Raw genomic sequence first — 17,117 nt, forward strand, 5'->3', positions numbered from 1 at the left:
TTGGCGTCCGTTCCTGGGTTTCGCGTCGTCGTCTGCCTCGTAACCAGCTCGCCGACGAATCTGCTCCGCCGCCGCGCATGCGCGCTGTCGGCTCTCCGGGCGAGGGAGGATGATGGAAGGGAGGAGGAGAGATTGTGGAGGAGGGCTGGCTACACAAATGGCTCTTTGGCGTCCGTTCCTGGGTTTCGCGTCGTCGTCGGCGTTATCGTCGGCCTCGTAACCAGCTCCGCCCCCCTTTCATCCCCCCAGCGCTAGCAGCGACCGACTGATACCGCTTTCGTGAGTCCGCTACCGCACTCACGAAAGACGTCGTGCGCTTCCTGCAACTCGCATTAACCGTCCATCGATCCACACCGATGTTAGTAGTGGGGGACTTTAATGTTGACATAAAGACAAACAGCAATTTCCTAACACTTATGCGGGAGAACATCCCGTTCCTCTCGCTCGTAACGCGTCCCACGGCTGTGACAACCTCGCGAGGCACTTGTATAGATCTCGTCTTTGAGAATCAAGCATTGGTGTACCAAGTCGAACATATATCAGTCTATTTCCCCGACCACAAAGCTTCCATCATGACTGTTAAGAACTGTTAGTGGAGTCTTTGTTAAAGGAATACGTGTGAAAAATAAAAAAAAAATTCTGTGATAGCGCATACATGTGTTGCTCGATTTCTTTGCCTCAATCTATCGAAAAGGTGAAACAGCTTATTTGCTGCGCTCAAATTTCGCATTAGGAAGTAACGTAATCGTCGGTAATTTTTTCACTGGGTCTCGAAGCCGACAAGCGTGGTCCGCACAGGCGGAGAACTTCTCGAGAGGAATTTGGCAGGAAAAGCATCGGGAACCGATATAGGAGCCGCCACGGGCTGAAAGCCGTAAAAAAAAATTAGACGCGAAGGAACGCGAGGGTGAGCTGCAAGGCTGTGCATGGCGGGCGGACGGTAGAGGGAGCGCTGAGGTGGTCTTGTAAGTCTTGTAAAAGGGAAGGCTTGAGGGAAGGATGAAGAGGGAAGTAAGGTGTATGAAAAACTTTGGCAACTGCTGGTCACTGCTGTGAAGGTGTGTGAATGTTATATGGCATCAACCAAAACGTTAAAGCACGAAACAATATAGGGGGGAGGGGATTTTACACACGGCCTGCGTAAACGTTGCTATATCGGGCAAACGTGGACGTGCATTAATGATCGCTTGCGCTAGCATGCCGCTTCACTAAAAGGAAACCCGTACAGTCATTCGCAGTGGCGTAGCTAGGTCGTCTGGCACCCGGGGCTCTTAGCTCTTCTGTCACCCCCCCGGTGTAGTTGAGGAAGGCGAGGGTATCGACAATTTTCGGGTGTCTTCAGACGTATATGACCCTCCTACCCCCCCCCCCCCCCTACTGGCCCCGTGCACCCGGGGTCCACGGCCCCCCGGCCCCCCCTGTTGCTACGCCACTGGTCATTCGGCTGCCCACTGTAACACGTGTAATTGCACCCCGATCTTTAAGAAGTGCAAAATAATTTGAACATATAGAGAAAATGCGCGCGCGGGAGATCTTTGAGGAATTTTGCATATTTACAAGTGGCGACGCATGCTTCAATTCTGCGTCCCTCACGGTATAAACAAAAGAACTGGATTATCTCCGTGGCTAACGCTTATCCTTCTTTTGCTGTTCTTTACGTCGCCTCAAATTAAATTGTGGAGTTTTACGTGCCAAAACCACTTTCTGATTATGAGGCACGCCGTAGTGGAGAACTCCGGAAATTTTGACCACAAGGGGTTCTTTAACGTGCACCTAAATCTAAGCACACGGGTGTTTTTGCATTTCGCCCCCATCGAAATGCGGCCGCCGTGGCCGAGATTCGATCCCGCGACCTCGTGCTCAGCAGCCCAACACCATAGCCATTGAACAACCACGGCGGGTTTTACGTCGCCTTCAATGATGTCTTCATATGCTGCATCTGCAAATAAAGCATGTGATCGCTAGTCAGCGCTCTGTCCTGTGCTCTTTACTCGCTCGTCCAATGTCGCGCTGTTTCTGTTTTGTTATTCTACAGATGAACCAACCTGCCCCATTGAACACACTGCTAACCGCAGTGTTTCTCTACGTCAAGGAGTGCATGCTAAGGCTAGTAAAGCCCACGATCCTACAGGCAAGCAAGGAGCCGAAAACAATGACAAGGAAAGCGTTGAAAAAATGCTGAAGCACCTGCTACAATCAATGCGCGTGATTCGCTGTGGTCTCCAGACTCTGTCCCTGCATGTTCTCGCCGTACTGGAGCCGCGTATCACTGCTGTTTGCATAATTTAAAGACCTTTCTTTGCACATGTGCTGCTCACGCAGGAGAAATCCACGCACAAGCTTCTTTGTAGCGTGTTTTTGTGACGTTCGAATAGATTCGAGAACTCCAGCCATGCTCTAGAAGGCGCATGACACTTTTGAATGACTTTTTTGGACTTTATTGATGACCACGAGAACGCTGAATTCGCGTTCATTGTTGTGCATCCTTCTTCTATGAGTTCATCACCACTCATCCATCACCTACATCGCCGTTCCGCGCTCCCCCTGTGCAGAGTAGCAGGCTAGAGCACGCCACCTCACGCCGACCTCTCTGCGTTCCTTCAAATAAATTCCCTCTCTCTAGAAATGCTATCCATATAGGTCTATTAAAAGCTACTGAAATCTCTATGCACTGAGTCAGCACAAACAAATTATCCTCTAAAGCGTCTGCCTGGTCTGGACCCATTCTGTAGTTCCCGCAGTATATCATTTTTTTCCCATCCCCTTCGACAGTCCTAATTTTATGGCTTGTATTCCCATATCACCGACGTCACTGTAACTGTCCTGTACGAGCTCCTCCTAATCACCTTTGCCCTTGTAGATGAGGTTCATCTTGCTTTCGCGCCATCCAACCGGAATTTCCATCGTTTTAATCACTTGCTCTACGGCATTAGTCAGCAGTGCCTTGCTCTTTGGACCGAGGTTTTTGATTAGATGTATTCGGATTTCATCAGGTCCTGCGGCGGTGTTATTAAGGACATTTCCTTCTGCCTTTTACCACTAAATGTTTTATATGCCAAATTTTGATTTCTCACGCTTCTCTGTTGTTGCTGGATCTGTTTAGATGCGAAATAGGATTTCTTTTGTACCGAAGTTATCCCTATAACGTCTCTGACGTACTGCAGTGCATCGTCTCCCTTCAAGTATGTTACCACCTTCATCCCTTATAGCTGCTTGCGAACTTTTAATTGGAGCTCCCAGTGCTCTTACACGGAATCTCTTTGGTGCACCTTGGTCTCTCTTACGAATGTTTGGCACCCAACGTTCACATTAAATTTTCTCTTGCGCAAACTCACTCGCCACCTTTTCTTTTTCTCCGTATTTGTACTCCTGTGACTATATTTGTTATTTATTCAACGTTCCAATTTGGACTGGCCGCTCTTCGCTACTTGCTCTCTTTCCCAACTACAGATCCCATTTTCAAAATCACGTTTGTGGTCCTTTTTTATGTAGCTATCATCATCATGATCAGCCTATTTTTATGTTCACTGCAGGACGAAGCCCTCTCCCTACGATCTCAATTACCCCTGTCCTGCGCCAACTGATTCCATTTTGTGTCTGCAAATTTCCTCATTTCATCACCCCACCTAGTTTTCTGCCAGACTCGACTGCGCTTCCCTTCTCTTGGCACCCATTCTGTAACTCTAATGGTCCACCGGTTATCCCTTGTGCGTATTACATGGCCTGCCCAGCTTCATTTCTATCTCGATGACAATTAGAATATCGGCTATCCCCGTTTGCTCTCTGATTCACCACCACTGTCTTCCTGTCTCTTAACGTTACGCCTAACATTTCCGTTCCATAGTTGTTTACGCGGTTCTCAACTTGTTCTCAAGCTTCTTTGTTAACCTCCTAGTTTCTGCTCCATATGCTAGTATTGGTTGAATGCAATGACTGTACACTTTTATTTTCAACGACAGTGGTAAGCTCACAGTCAGGATTTACTAATGTCTGCCGTATGCACTCTAACCATTTTTTATTTTTCTGTAACTTTCCTTCTCGAGATCAGGATCCCCTGTGATTAATTGTCGGCATATGTACCATATGGTAACACAAGGGTATTCACGTGGGATTCTATTACCTCCTTATAATCATATGGTAGTGACTACAGCGACGGGGCCCGGTACTTTAACATCTACACTATAGTGACGCGGCCCGGTACTTTAACAATTACACTACAGTGACTGGGCCCGGCACTTTAACATCTGCACTACAGAGACGGGGTCACCACATTGACATATGACAAAAAACGAACATATATACGGACATGTTGATATAAGAACGGTAATCGAGGTTCCATGACTATGATCGTATACGGCAAAAGGTGGAGAATATTATAGCGTTTTTGCGATTTCGCTAAGTTCCATGTTTGGGGCGCTCCTGCATACACGACACATTTTTGTTGCGCATGAATATTTTCTCAGCGATCAGTGATCAAATCTCGATAAATCTTGCGTGAAGGTTAGGCTGAAAAGTGGCTTCTTCATAGCGCGTAGCTCGTGGAGAAATGTGTAGGAATTTTTCCCAGAATAAGAAGACAACTAAAGAAATATAGTGTACGTTTGAAACAATACAAGTTGTTAGGCTTACACGAGAAAATACACAAGCATGACAAAAAAAAAAATTGTGCATGCAGGAGGGCCCCAGACTTGGAACTTTGCGAAATCGCAAAAATAGCATGCTCCGTTTCTTCTCATATAAAACGTTTTCCCAAGAAAACTAGAGCGTTTCATGCAGAGCTAAGGGTTATTCCTTTGTGTCAACATATTTGCCCATCACATATAAAATTGTATAGAAAACAAAAAGAAATGGTAATGGGACTTTGATTAGCGTAATCTGAACACGCCCATATCGAGAAAATCTTGCGTATTTTGAAAATTTTATACAATTCCGACAAGACCACACCTTACTGGCGTAGATGTGACAGACACACATTTAAAGTGCAGCCACTTCAGGCACGCGTCACACCCAATGGCGTTATCATGAACCCTTTGCCGACATGCACTGCATGTCCACAAACTATGATTACGCTTCTGAGTAATTGTTGCAGTGAGCGCGGCCCACCCATCATCGGTGAAATAGTGTTGCGTCTGTAGGACAATCCCAATTGCTGTCCCCCAGATTTTTCTACCTTGCCGTTGGGTGCGGGAGTTGGCCGAGGTTGAGGAGGACTTTGAGATGAAAACTGGAGGTTTATTTACATTATTTACAGTGAGAGTACAAAGAAATGAACAGTCATAAAGTCATTACGGGCCGGCAGCAACTCGGACGCTGCGGCCCGTGGCAAGAAGCTCGAAAGAGATGAATGAAGGAATGCTCCCTTGCTGCTCCCGGTCTCTGGCTTTTAACCCCTTCGGTGTCTCGAAGTCACGTCGCGTTCGGCCAATCGGCGAGCCCGCTCAGGTGGCGTCATTTTCGGCCAATGGTAGGCGCCCGTGCGAGTCTACGTCACATTCGGCTCAGAGGGTCACTCCTTGGGCTCCAATTGTCCTAAGAATTATTTGTCTGCGGTATTGCCTTCCCGGTCTGCAACTGCCTTCACAAAGGCGGATGGGGGAATTGCTGCCAGGGCTTCACGGTGCATTACAGCCGTCTTGCCTCGGGACCCACGTTACCTGAAGAGTGCCAGGCTCTCGCTACACTTTCGGGAAGAGTCAAGCAGTGAATGACTCCACCTGCGGCGCACGAGGTGGGGAACGCCAACTCGTTTTCACGTGCCGCGCCTCGGGAACGGGGTAGATGTGCTTCTGCGCTCCTTAATTAGCTGTGACGCGATTCGATGTGGTCTGGTGAACTCGAAGGAGGCTCAGGAAACGGTCCCGTATCAACGATAGTTCCGGATTTCACCTATCTCAACTCTGTCGTTCAGAACTGCTGAAGGAACTTTCTCAGGGGCGACCTAATTTCTTTTTCACCAATCTTTTGTCCCCTGATAGCCTATAGAGACATGGAACAACATACCCTCCAAAAAAGCACAAAATTTCGGCAAAGCACTACAATTATATTTATTAGCTATAAGCCACTGATTTGGTGCCTGTATTCTTGCTTGGCGTTCTCTTTGCGGTATGATAATTTATGTAACTGGTGATAATTTTTATGCATGCTGTAAAAAAATTATTTTTTTTCCTGTGCTAATGTGTTGCGTTCATCCTCTGCATTGATCCCCCTATGCTTGCACCGAATGTGTATTATATTTCGCATCCGGACCCATCCTTTAGCCTGCGGCTATTGGGTCGAACAGTCTTTTGCGTATGCACTGTGACACCTATGATGATGATAATAAAGAAACACTGAATCATCGCGACGGCATCGCACAAGTCGCCGTATAGACGTCGAAGTCCCTAGCTATAAAGAAATTATTTTTGAACAGCTCTGATAGTGTGCATGCAACAATGGTTGCTTGCATACGGTGAAATGCTCATATACTGTGGCATAAAGCTCACGGCACGGTGCGAAAAGGCTGCGATTTCGCATTGCAGTGGGTCCCCGCGCACATCGGCCTGCCCGGGAACGAAGCGGCCGACGCCCTCGCGAAGCAAGCTCTCTCGACTCACTTCTCCCTCGCCAGCTCCGTCACCCGTTTCGACGTGGCCAAGACGGCGATGCTGCGCATCCTCCGCGCGTTACTGCAGGTACGCCCCCTCGCCTCCTCCCCCGCGTGGGTCTCTCCCACTGGGACCGCTCGTTTCTCCTTCGGCTTCGCATCGGCTGCTACAACACGGCCGCCAGATTGCACAGACCGAACGGAAGAGGCAGCCCCGCGTGCTTGGATTGCGGCGAGGAGGAGACGCTTGAGCACCTTCTGCTCCGTTGCCCGGCTTTCGATGTTGAGCGCACTGCGCTATTTGCATCATACCGTCGTGTGGGACTGCCCTGCGACTCGGAGGGAGCACTTCTCTTTCCGGCAGCCCACCCTTCCATTGTCAAGAAAGTGCTTCCTGCCCTACTTGACTTTTGCTGTGACACGCAGCTGAGAGCGCGGCTGTAAGCCCCGCAATGCTTCTTCACCCTTCTTGTTATTTTTTCCCGCCTTCTTTTCCTTCTCTCCCTGATCTTTTTCTCCCCACTCCCCTTTCCCTGTGCAGTGCTGTTGAGGTGTCCTCATCTGAGAGACAGTTACGGCACTGCACTTCTCTCTTCCTCTCCTTCAAAAGTCACTACACGGTGCGAAAACGCTATCGCTGCGAAAGCGAAACATTGTGTGCGGACATGCATGTAGACGCGCAGTCAGTCACCGCGAACCCGTGCGATCGCTGCATTGAAGCTTCATTCTGTGATGCTCCATTTGGTTACACAGACGGCCCACTATAAGAACATATTTCACATAGTTTTCTCTCAGCGATTGCTACCTTTAACGCAAGAAACCAGTTCGGGGGAATCGATCGCGGCGGCCGCGCGCAGTGTCCCAGCTGTTAGGAATGGCCGTACGGGGTGACAACGTGCCAGCTATTTCAGCCGGCTGCACGTGTTCCTATCCAACCGGGACGGGGCGCACTTCAGAGAACTGCGGATAACCGGCAGCCACGTGGCGTGGGGTCAGCTCAGGGGAGTTCTCGAGGGGAGATTATTGGCGGAACCTCCCCATGAGCTTTTCGAGACACCAGTCAATGTGCTACCCGGCCGCGCCACCCGGGACGGAGCAGAGTTCTACGAAGCCCCTCTGACGTCGGCTCCGGACCTTTACACCAGTGTGTGTGTGCGGCACGTGTATGTTAGCCCTCATCCTCCTCCAAGTCGACAGCCCTCATCCTCCTCCAAAAGGGCGGGTCATCTTCAATGACGTCGAACTGTGACGTCAAGCAGAGCTTATAAGCAGCGATTGTCGGCTGCTAGAGTGTGCTCGTTGCCGTGCTCGAGATGTACTAGTGAGCTGAGTGCTCGTTGTCATGCTCGAAATGTACTCGTGAGCTGTGTGCTCGTAAGCTGTTTGCTGCATGTTAGTCTTGCGGGCTCCATATGGGAGTCACGCTAGACTGTCAATGTATGTCTTGTCTAAGATGTAAATAATGTAAATAAATCCTGCTCTCCTAAGTCCCGACGAAGAGCCAAGGTCCTCCAAGTTCATCCCTACAGCTACGACTGCCAAATCTGACACAGCTTACCGTACGTAGTAGGTAAAGAGATAGCGTCTGTAAACCATTCTGTGCCTTCTGTTTGTCCAAGATTATTACTTTAAAGGTAAGGTGCTTCTGTCATTTTGAGAGTATATGCAAAAATCTCCAGGAGAGCTCCCGCGTAGTATGTTTATTTAGCGCCGATAGCCAAACCTATGCGGAGCGCGCTGCGTTATCCCTCGCAAGTGAGGCGCTTCCGACAGATGGCGACTCCGTAAGTCCTCCTCCCCCCCCCCCCCCCCCCGACATGACCACCGTTTATAAAGGAAAAGGATCTATAAACGCTGGACATGACGGCCCCGTCGCTACGGTGTTGTTATGTGACGGGCCCCGTCACTGTAGTGCTGATGTTAAAGGGCCCCGTCACTGCAGTCACTACCTAATCATATATACGTATAATCACATCATCATCATCAGCCTGGTTACGCCCACTGCAGGGCAAAGACCTCTCCCATACTTCTCCAACTACCCCGGTCATGTACTAATTGTGGCCATGTTGTCATGTATAATCATGTATACGTATTTATAATCACATAGGCAACAGCGGCACGGGCCCCATGTTTGATCCACTGTCTGTTCATCACGCAGTTCGCTGGCTACCTTGCTGTCCCCATGTTTGAGAATGCTGCTGCGCATGTCCCTGACGTCGCACTGCACTCGACGTTATCATCGTTCCCTCGCCGTGTCATGGATGCGCCGGGCGGTCAATGCGTGGTCGACCCTATTTTCCTTGCGGATAACAGCAACAGCTTGCTCCTCGCTTCATCGGTCCATATACCCCATCCTCCGCTGGAGATGATTCACGTCACAATCCACCGCCCAATCATCGACAGACCAGATTCCACGACGACATGGTTTACGGCTATGAAAGCGTCCCAGGCAGTTTCCTTCTTCAGTGGGCGAGGCTATAGCGGCGCGGGCACCATGTTGATCGGCTATCTGTTCATCACGCAGGTGTATTACTTTCCCAATGCTCGGTGCATCCATTCTGATGACCGATATACGCTGCTGTTCCCTCGCCCACATGACTGCAACCGTGGTTTTGTCTATATTCATTTGTATTCTGCGCTGTGAAATGCTACCCGCAGACTTTTATTGAGCGGCGATGTGGAAGTTAACCCTGGTCCCAACGCTCGTTCTCGTTCGAAATACTGAGTGTTTCTCAGCGCGATACTGCCTCCCAAACCCGGTTGACAGAACTGGATAAACACGAAGTAGCGGAAATTCTCTCCGAACTCCTAAACGGTCAAAAGAAACTGGCTCTGGATATTGCCGAAATCAAAATGTTTCAATCATCTGTCAACACGAGGTTGAAGACTTTGGAAGCTCGTGTATCTTCTCTGGAGTCACCCTCAACGTCCAGTGATGCGCAGGATTGTAATGGCAACCTACACCTTCAAATCCGGCAATAATAAAAAAAAAAACGCTACATCAACTCTCTCTTGCAGAAACGACAATTTAGAAAACAGGTCGCGTAGATACAACATTATTATACATGGTCTGAGCGAGGGCCCTGACGAGAATTATAACGAACTTTTTTTCCAACATTGCTAAGTGGTTCCAGGACACTCTTAAGATCGCACGTCCACGTATCGAAAGATGTCATAGACTCGGCAATAATTTAGTAGGTCGGTCACGTCCCGTTATTATGAAGCTCCTTGATTTTCAGAATAAGGTGCTGGTGCTGAGGAATTGCTATAAACTTAAAAACACTAGCTTTCGTGTTTCAGGAGACTTCTCGCCATAGGTTCGCAACAAGCTCTGGAAAGCGTCCTGCTCTCATAGGGATAGTGGCTCATCTGTCCAACTTCGACTTGATCATGTATTTATTGACAGGGTACAATACGATTGGGATAGCACATTCGATACTCTCGTCAGATCATCTGCTGACTCAACTAAACCCGCCGAAACACTTGATAGGAGCAAATACGCTTGATTTCACGGTACGGGCAATACACTTTCCCTTTTAAACGTTGATGGAAGAAGCTTTGTCAGCAATTCCTCTAAATTTCTTTCCTTGGTCTCGTCTTAGTCGCCACATATGATCGGAGACCTGGTAACATGATGGTGTGCATGATTCTGAGTTACTCTCCATTGGTTTCAAAGTGGTTAGGCGAGAGAGAAAATTCGGAAGAGGAGGCGGTGTTGCTTTATTTCTTCAATCACACCTTCACTTCTCTGTACTCCCTGCCCCACTTGATACTGAGCCTTTGTGGTATAAAGTCCAACTTGAATATATGTCTTTGAATATAGGGGTCGTTTACTATCCGCCTGGTTGTAATATAGAGTACTTACACAATCTAAGTGAAGTTTTTGCATAGCTATAATAATTCTTCCAATGTTATCTGCATGGACGATTTTAATGATCCTGGTGTTGATTAGTCTTCTATGAAAGTAAGCGGACACGAAGTAGCTAGAGGGTAGTAAGTGGTCCGCATTTCACTTTCCTGTGGCCTGCACCAGATCGTTCAGGATTTTACTCGGTAAACTGCAGTCCTTGGTATCGTCTCACTTACTACATTTTTTTTCATGCCGGTTACGAATGCGATGTTATTGATGGACACAATGCTGTGTTCATTGCAGTGCCAGGCATCGTCCCTAAATCCCGCTATATCTACCGCACATTTCCTGACTTTAACCACGCTGATGATTTGGCAATAACAGACATTCTATGCGATTGTTTTCATGAGTTTGAACTAATAAGTACCACTAGTGATGCTAATACCTTGACAAATTTCTTGGAAAATCTTGTCAGTAAGTTTATCAACGTTTTTATTCCTTTAAAAACAAAGAAAACAAACACCGAAATTTCTTGGGTAACTCGGGATCTTTTGCATTTATCACGTCGTGTGGCCAGATTACATTCATCGAAATGCTCTGGTGACTCAACCAAACTCACGCAGTTCCATAGCGCTAAAGAAAGGAACTCTGTTCTAAAATGGTTACTGCAAAAGAACTTTATTACAAGGTAACCTGGCCAAAATTGATGACGGCCAATCCTCGTAAGTTTTGGAAAGCCATCCTACCACCTGGGTCATCCTCGGACACGCTAATAATTAACATTGTTGCAGTTCCTGATTCGCAGACAATAGCTTCTTCTTTTAACACCTACTTCTACTCTGTTTTTACGATTGATAACTCTGTAACCCTTGTTTTTGATTCCGAACCATACCCTCCAATCGACGATATATCACTGTCTCCTGAGGGTGTACTCAACTTAATCATAAACTTACACACCAAGAAGAAGTGCGGTCCTGACGGTATCCTGACTGTTTTTCTCGTTCGATACTCTTTGGTTCAGCAGATATATAACAATTATCTTTAGAAAATCTCTCTCAACAGCCACCCTTCCTCCCTCGTGGAAACTTGCTTCAATGCTGCTTTTATTTAAGTCGGGTAACATACAATTGTTATCTAATTATAGGCCGATTTCCTTAAAGGGGCACTAAAGATTAATGTTAAGTCACGTGAAGTGTTGAACTATCATCCCAGAAACCTCGAAACGCTTGTTTCATACGAAGAATAGACTTATTTTAAGAGAAAATGCGTTCTGAAGCCTCCGCGTACCTCTAGCGCAGTTCAAATCGCCCGCTTTCCAGTCGAGGAGTGGTGACGTCATGGTCTCATAGTGACGTTGCGCCGTCGGTGAGTAAAACGGCGCCCGCAGAGGGCGCTACGGCTTTTCTGCCCAAAACGCAAATGCGCTGCCAGAAACATAGCCAAGACAGAGCCGACAGCAGCGCGAAAGCGGAACTATGGTGGCTAGCGGAAGGGAAAGCGCGCGACGATAAGCTGGTTCATTTTATGACGCCAACTTTGACGCTCGTTGCAATGAACTACCCTGACAACGACACATTGGTCTGGGCTCGACTTTAGCGATTTAAACACTGATGAACCTGACCTGCTGCTGAGGGCTCGCGATGCCGGCGTCGTTGCGTACTACTACGACGGCAACTGTATGTCATGGCTGTACATACTCGCACATTTGTAGCTTTTCCTTCGTGAAAGCCAAATGCCGCACTCACCGCCCCGTCTCCGACCTGCAGTTGTTCTTGCGCTTCGGAGAATGCAGGCAAGACCGACAGGACAGCGCTATACTGGAAAGCATTGCTTTGAAAGGCACTCCACACGACTTCAGTAAGTCGGCGTTGAACTCGTAATCCTCTGGACGAAAGCGCAGCGAGCACACTATGCGATTTTTCGGCTCTTTACCAACGCGCTGTGGCAGAGTTACGGCACTTAACCACTTCGAATGGAGAGGTTCACTCGTTCGCACACAGTGATAAGTAACGTTGGATTCGCCGCTGCAACTGCCCTTGGCCAAGTTCCGCGGACCGTTCGCGCATCCCACGACATCACATGGACGTGGCATTCTCGATGCTTGTTCCAAATGCAAGTTTCGCGAGCCAGCAGAACCAGCGCAGCACGACGCGATAACCAAACTGAAACTCCAAAGCACGCGCGGCGCAGAGTCGAGCGAAAACGAAACCTTTCGACCACCCATATCACTGAAGGGTAACGTCAAAATGTTATTTTTTCTTAGAATCGAACAGAAGTAGACAAATAGCATTTTCTTCCGTCTTATAACCAAACGTAATGATATTTTTAATACGAGTAGTTGACTACTAGTGACATAAATTATGATGAGGAGTGCCTTCGTCTTCGGGCTAGTACCGGAATGTCGCTGGGGGGCTCAAATCGTGTTATGCATTTACCTCAATTTCTCAGTTACTAAAGCTCTGTTCACGATTATATTGGCGCCTCAGACGTTCTAGAGCATTGCTTTGTCACTTTAACTTGACTTCATAGTAACCTTTAGTGTCCCTTTAACAGCACAATCATGTAAGTTACGAGAACACATTATCTTTAAACATATGGAGTTTCTTGAAACTAACGAAGTTTTATGCACTTTCCAGCATGGTTTTAGACGTGGCCTTGGCACTATAACACAAATGACAGAATTCGTTCATGGCATCAGCAGCTCTTTAGACATAGGTGACCAGATTGATGTTGCTTTTATAGACTTTGCAAAGGCCTTCGAAACTGTCTCCCACCCTAAACGTATGCACAAGCTGTTCGCTATACTAAAAAAAAATGCTTCTTTGGTTACCTGTATATTGGGCTTTCTTTCCTAGCGTTCGCAACATTTATGTTTCAACTCTACTAACTCACATTTGATGCCTGTTTCATCACGGTTTCCTCAACACTCAGTACCAGGTCCTCCTTTATTCCTGCTTTATATTAATTATTATATATATTATAATAATTATTTTATATATTATTGTATTAATCCTACACACCTCAGTTAAAATACGCCTTTTTGCAGATGATTGCGTTTTATATCATACAATTAAATCTGCTACTGATCATATTGTCGTCAACAATTATTTTGCCGATTTCTGTAACTGGTCCAAAGCATGGCAAATGAATATCAACTTTTCCAAAACTGTCTCCATGTCATTTACACGACGCTCATCCCCTTCCTTCTTTGCCTATGCCTTTAACAATATTACTTTAAATAGGGTCTTCGATTTCAAATACTTAGGTATCCTGCTAACACACAATTTGTCATGGTCAAAACACCTTGATGTCACCTGTAAGAAGGCCCTTAAAAGACTAGGTCACTTACATCGTAGTCTTGCTCCTCAAGAACCTAAACTTCTTACACATAAAACCCTCCTTCGCCCCATATCCTCGAATATGGCTGCGCTGTATGGAATCTATACAAACACTCTAACGTCAAAAAACTAGAATCAGTGCAAAAAAAGGCAGTGCGTTTTGTTTGTAGAAGATATGACAAGCAATTTTCACCGTCTCTCTTCCCCTACTTGGTTTCATTCCTCTTGCAGAGCGTCGCAAACATGAATGCCTAAAATTCTTTCACACGTTAATCAATTCTCCTCGCCTCTCCTCTCCAGCTAAGTACTTGACTCCTTCCAAAGCCTCATGTGCGATTAGCTACCATGCGCTAAACATCTCAACTTTTTTGCCCACGCTGATTTCCTTAAAAACAGTTTTTTTTCCATCAACAATTGAAGTCTGGAATTCATTATTGGGCAACATCCGTTCACTACCACTGAAAAAATTTACGCAAGCTTGCTTATAAATGTTTTTATGTTTGCTGTTCATCCCACTCCTGCAATAGCCTTACTGAGGTTGCAGTATGTATGTATAAATAAATAAATAAATAAATAAATAAATAAATAAATAAATAAATAAATAAATAAATAAATAGGAACACATGTATTTTTATACGAGGTCACTACACTTTTAAGTGCGATTATTTGATATTGGATTTACAGTTGTTTCGACAGGGGAGTGTGGGAAAACTTTAGCTGTCTATATGAATGTGCGGTCAGTGCGCCTTGGAAGGGATGTCTTAAGGAAAAATGTTATCCATATAGGGTATCCATATAGGCATTTGAGAGTTTGCCGGACGCATTTATTTTTAAAGCGAAAGCTTTACTGGCCGCGAACTTGCGATTTCACCATGACGGTGCTCCGAGGAGGCACATGACGTCACACAACGTTCCTCGTCACACCACGTTCCTCGTCGTTGCGCTCGCCTCCGCTCGCTTCGCCAGCTGCGTCGCATGCCTGATAACATGTCGGCGGATTGAAAAGGGGAGCTCGCGTGCGCCGCAACCACAGTTGAGGCGGCAGTATGGACGGCAACGATTCTGATGAGCAGGAGGAGGCATGGAATCGACATCGGAACGAGATGGACGGGAAACGAATCGCCCAGGAAACAGACAAACAGCGCGCCGAGCGACTGGCTAAACGCCGCAACATAGCTAGACAACCAGACTAGCCTGTACTTGCAATCAAGATTAATCAAGGATAACCATGCTAGACCTTTGCTTTGGCTACGTATATCCTGGCATAGCCGAGCTAAGCCACTGCCAATTTTTGTTACCAGTGAAATTTACTCACGCAAATACATGTTTTCAAAGGAGCTATTTTAGTGGATGGTTAGATTCAGAGGAATAAAAAAAAAGCATGGGAGGAAAGTCAATCTCTAGTTCTCAAAGACAATGTATTCCAGAGCGAGTTGGGGTTAGAATAGAGCGCAAGGTACTTTATCGCACCCCCCTCGCGTGAGGGGAGTCGGAGGAACGTCGGACTGCTTAATTTTTTTTTTACTCCGCTATTCTTGGGGCACGGGCCACATAATTACACTGCATTACATTCGGAATCGGCCCACATATTTAGACTGCACACATCCACGGGAGCGACCCACATTTTCAGATTGCACCTGCCCATGCACGGGAATGACCCAATTTTTTAGACTTGACGACATTCAGGGTCGGCCAACATTTTAGGAATGCACTATTTCCGGAATCAGACCAGAAAACATGTATGTTTGATACGTAAAGCGTAACTTACTGAGAAAGACTATTGCCTTTAAAAAGATTTTGAATATTAGGAATTGCTACCACCACACAGCTGTACATCGCGATTGGTCGGCGCTCGCTCGTATGCGTACAAACGACTCGGCTGCTCTGGTTCGTATTCAAAGCGGTCTCATTATGACTGGTAGATGCCTCGACTCCATCTTATTTGCTGCCATTGTCGAATGTGCGCTGTATTTCTTGTGCTGCCCTTGAGCACTGTGCTGAAAATCACGACACATTTGTCACGCCTGGCGAGTCGTCACCGACCAGCGTCGTCTTTTCCACAAGTGTGCTGGCCAATGATAACGCTCGTTGCGATTCCGGTCGCGTGATACGTGCTGGCATGGTCAGTACCACCTAATTCCCAGTACCACCCACTACCACCTGATTCCGTTCTGTGGATTCTTTATTGATTATATTGGAACGAGGATGGGTCACAATTGTTGAATATCAGCTCTATTTCCGGAATTACACTCGGCGCTTCGTCGTGTGGTTGGCGACGCGGGCGATCGTTTTCTGCCCCCATGCGTGGATGAGTCGCAGCTCCTGGTCAGACCACGCGGGCATGGCGGAGGCGTTCCAGGGCACCCGCGCGTCGGTGACGTTGAGCCGTGCTCGCTGGCCGTAGGCAGCCAGCACGTGCGTCAGGTACTCGAACACCAGCATTTCGTGCGCATGCGCGTGCACCGACACGAACGTTGTGCTCAGGCAGCGCTGTTGCGCCTGCATTGCACAAGGAACGAGCTTTCTCGGGAAAGGAGGCGAGGTGGACACGTGGCAGGGCACAGAATACGCGAGCAGCGGTTATGAATTGAGCATTATGTAGCAACAATTTCGAAAGATTCTCGTACAAGACGAAGAAATTGCGCGGTGACGCACGCAGGCAATAGAGCTAGCGCTAATTAGGTTTCTTCGAGACGAGCGCTCTACAACAATCACTCCACGTCTGCCTTCTGCTGCGATCAATCGCTGTAATTCTGCGATATGGGCCGTATATGACCGCCTTCGACTAGGGAGCTTCTGCGGGCTGTGCACAGCAATAACGCGCTGCGGGAAGGAAAATGCTTCTACAAGGTGGGTGTAACGCGTATATATATATATATATATATATATATATATATATATATATATATATATATATATATATATATATATATATATATATATATATATATTACAAGTACTGCCAGCCTTATTACCAGGCCTTAGGCAGGAGTGCGCATTTGAAAGAAAACACAAGTATGAAATAGGATCAAACAAGATAACAGACACTGAACAAGGATCTACATAACAAACAGCATAAGAGAAACCTTTTCTAAATCATGATTTGATGGGAAGAGACGAGGGATGAACGCTATGGTTTATTCACAAAGTGCGGAAAGAAGGGATGAAACCGTATTGCAGTCAACCGTTATGGCAGGTAATGCGTTCCATTCGGAAATCGTGCGCGGGAAGAAAGAAATATTTAAATACGTTGGTCCTTTTTTTGTGATAGCGCGTGCAGCGGTGGCTAGTCGGTAAAATATATAATGTTTTACCTATTGCTAATTGACTGTTATAGAGTAAGAAG

At 46.9% G+C, this 17,117-nt stretch overlaps 1 protein-coding gene across 2 annotated transcripts in view; it reads right to left on the reverse strand.

The window, feature by feature from the left end:
* Positions 1–15,935: 15,935 nt before the first annotated feature.
* LOC135909362 (glycoprotein-N-acetylgalactosamine 3-beta-galactosyltransferase 1-like) overlaps positions 15,936–17,117 on the reverse strand; it is a 50,126-nt gene continuing 48,944 nt past the window's right edge. For both annotated transcript variants that reach the window (XM_065441311.1, XM_065441310.1), the window contains exon 7: positions 15,936–16,270. In XM_065441311.1, the coding sequence (XP_065297383.1) occupies positions 16,016–16,270 (255 nt within the window). In that variant the 3' untranslated portion in view covers positions 15,936–16,015. The remainder of the gene's footprint in view (positions 16,271–17,117) is intronic.

Source organism: Dermacentor albipictus, chromosome 1, assembly GCF_038994185.2.
Source record: "Dermacentor albipictus isolate Rhodes 1998 colony chromosome 1, USDA_Dalb.pri_finalv2, whole genome shotgun sequence".
In the NCBI taxonomy this organism is placed as follows: domain Eukaryota; kingdom Metazoa; phylum Arthropoda; class Arachnida; order Ixodida; family Ixodidae; genus Dermacentor; species Dermacentor albipictus.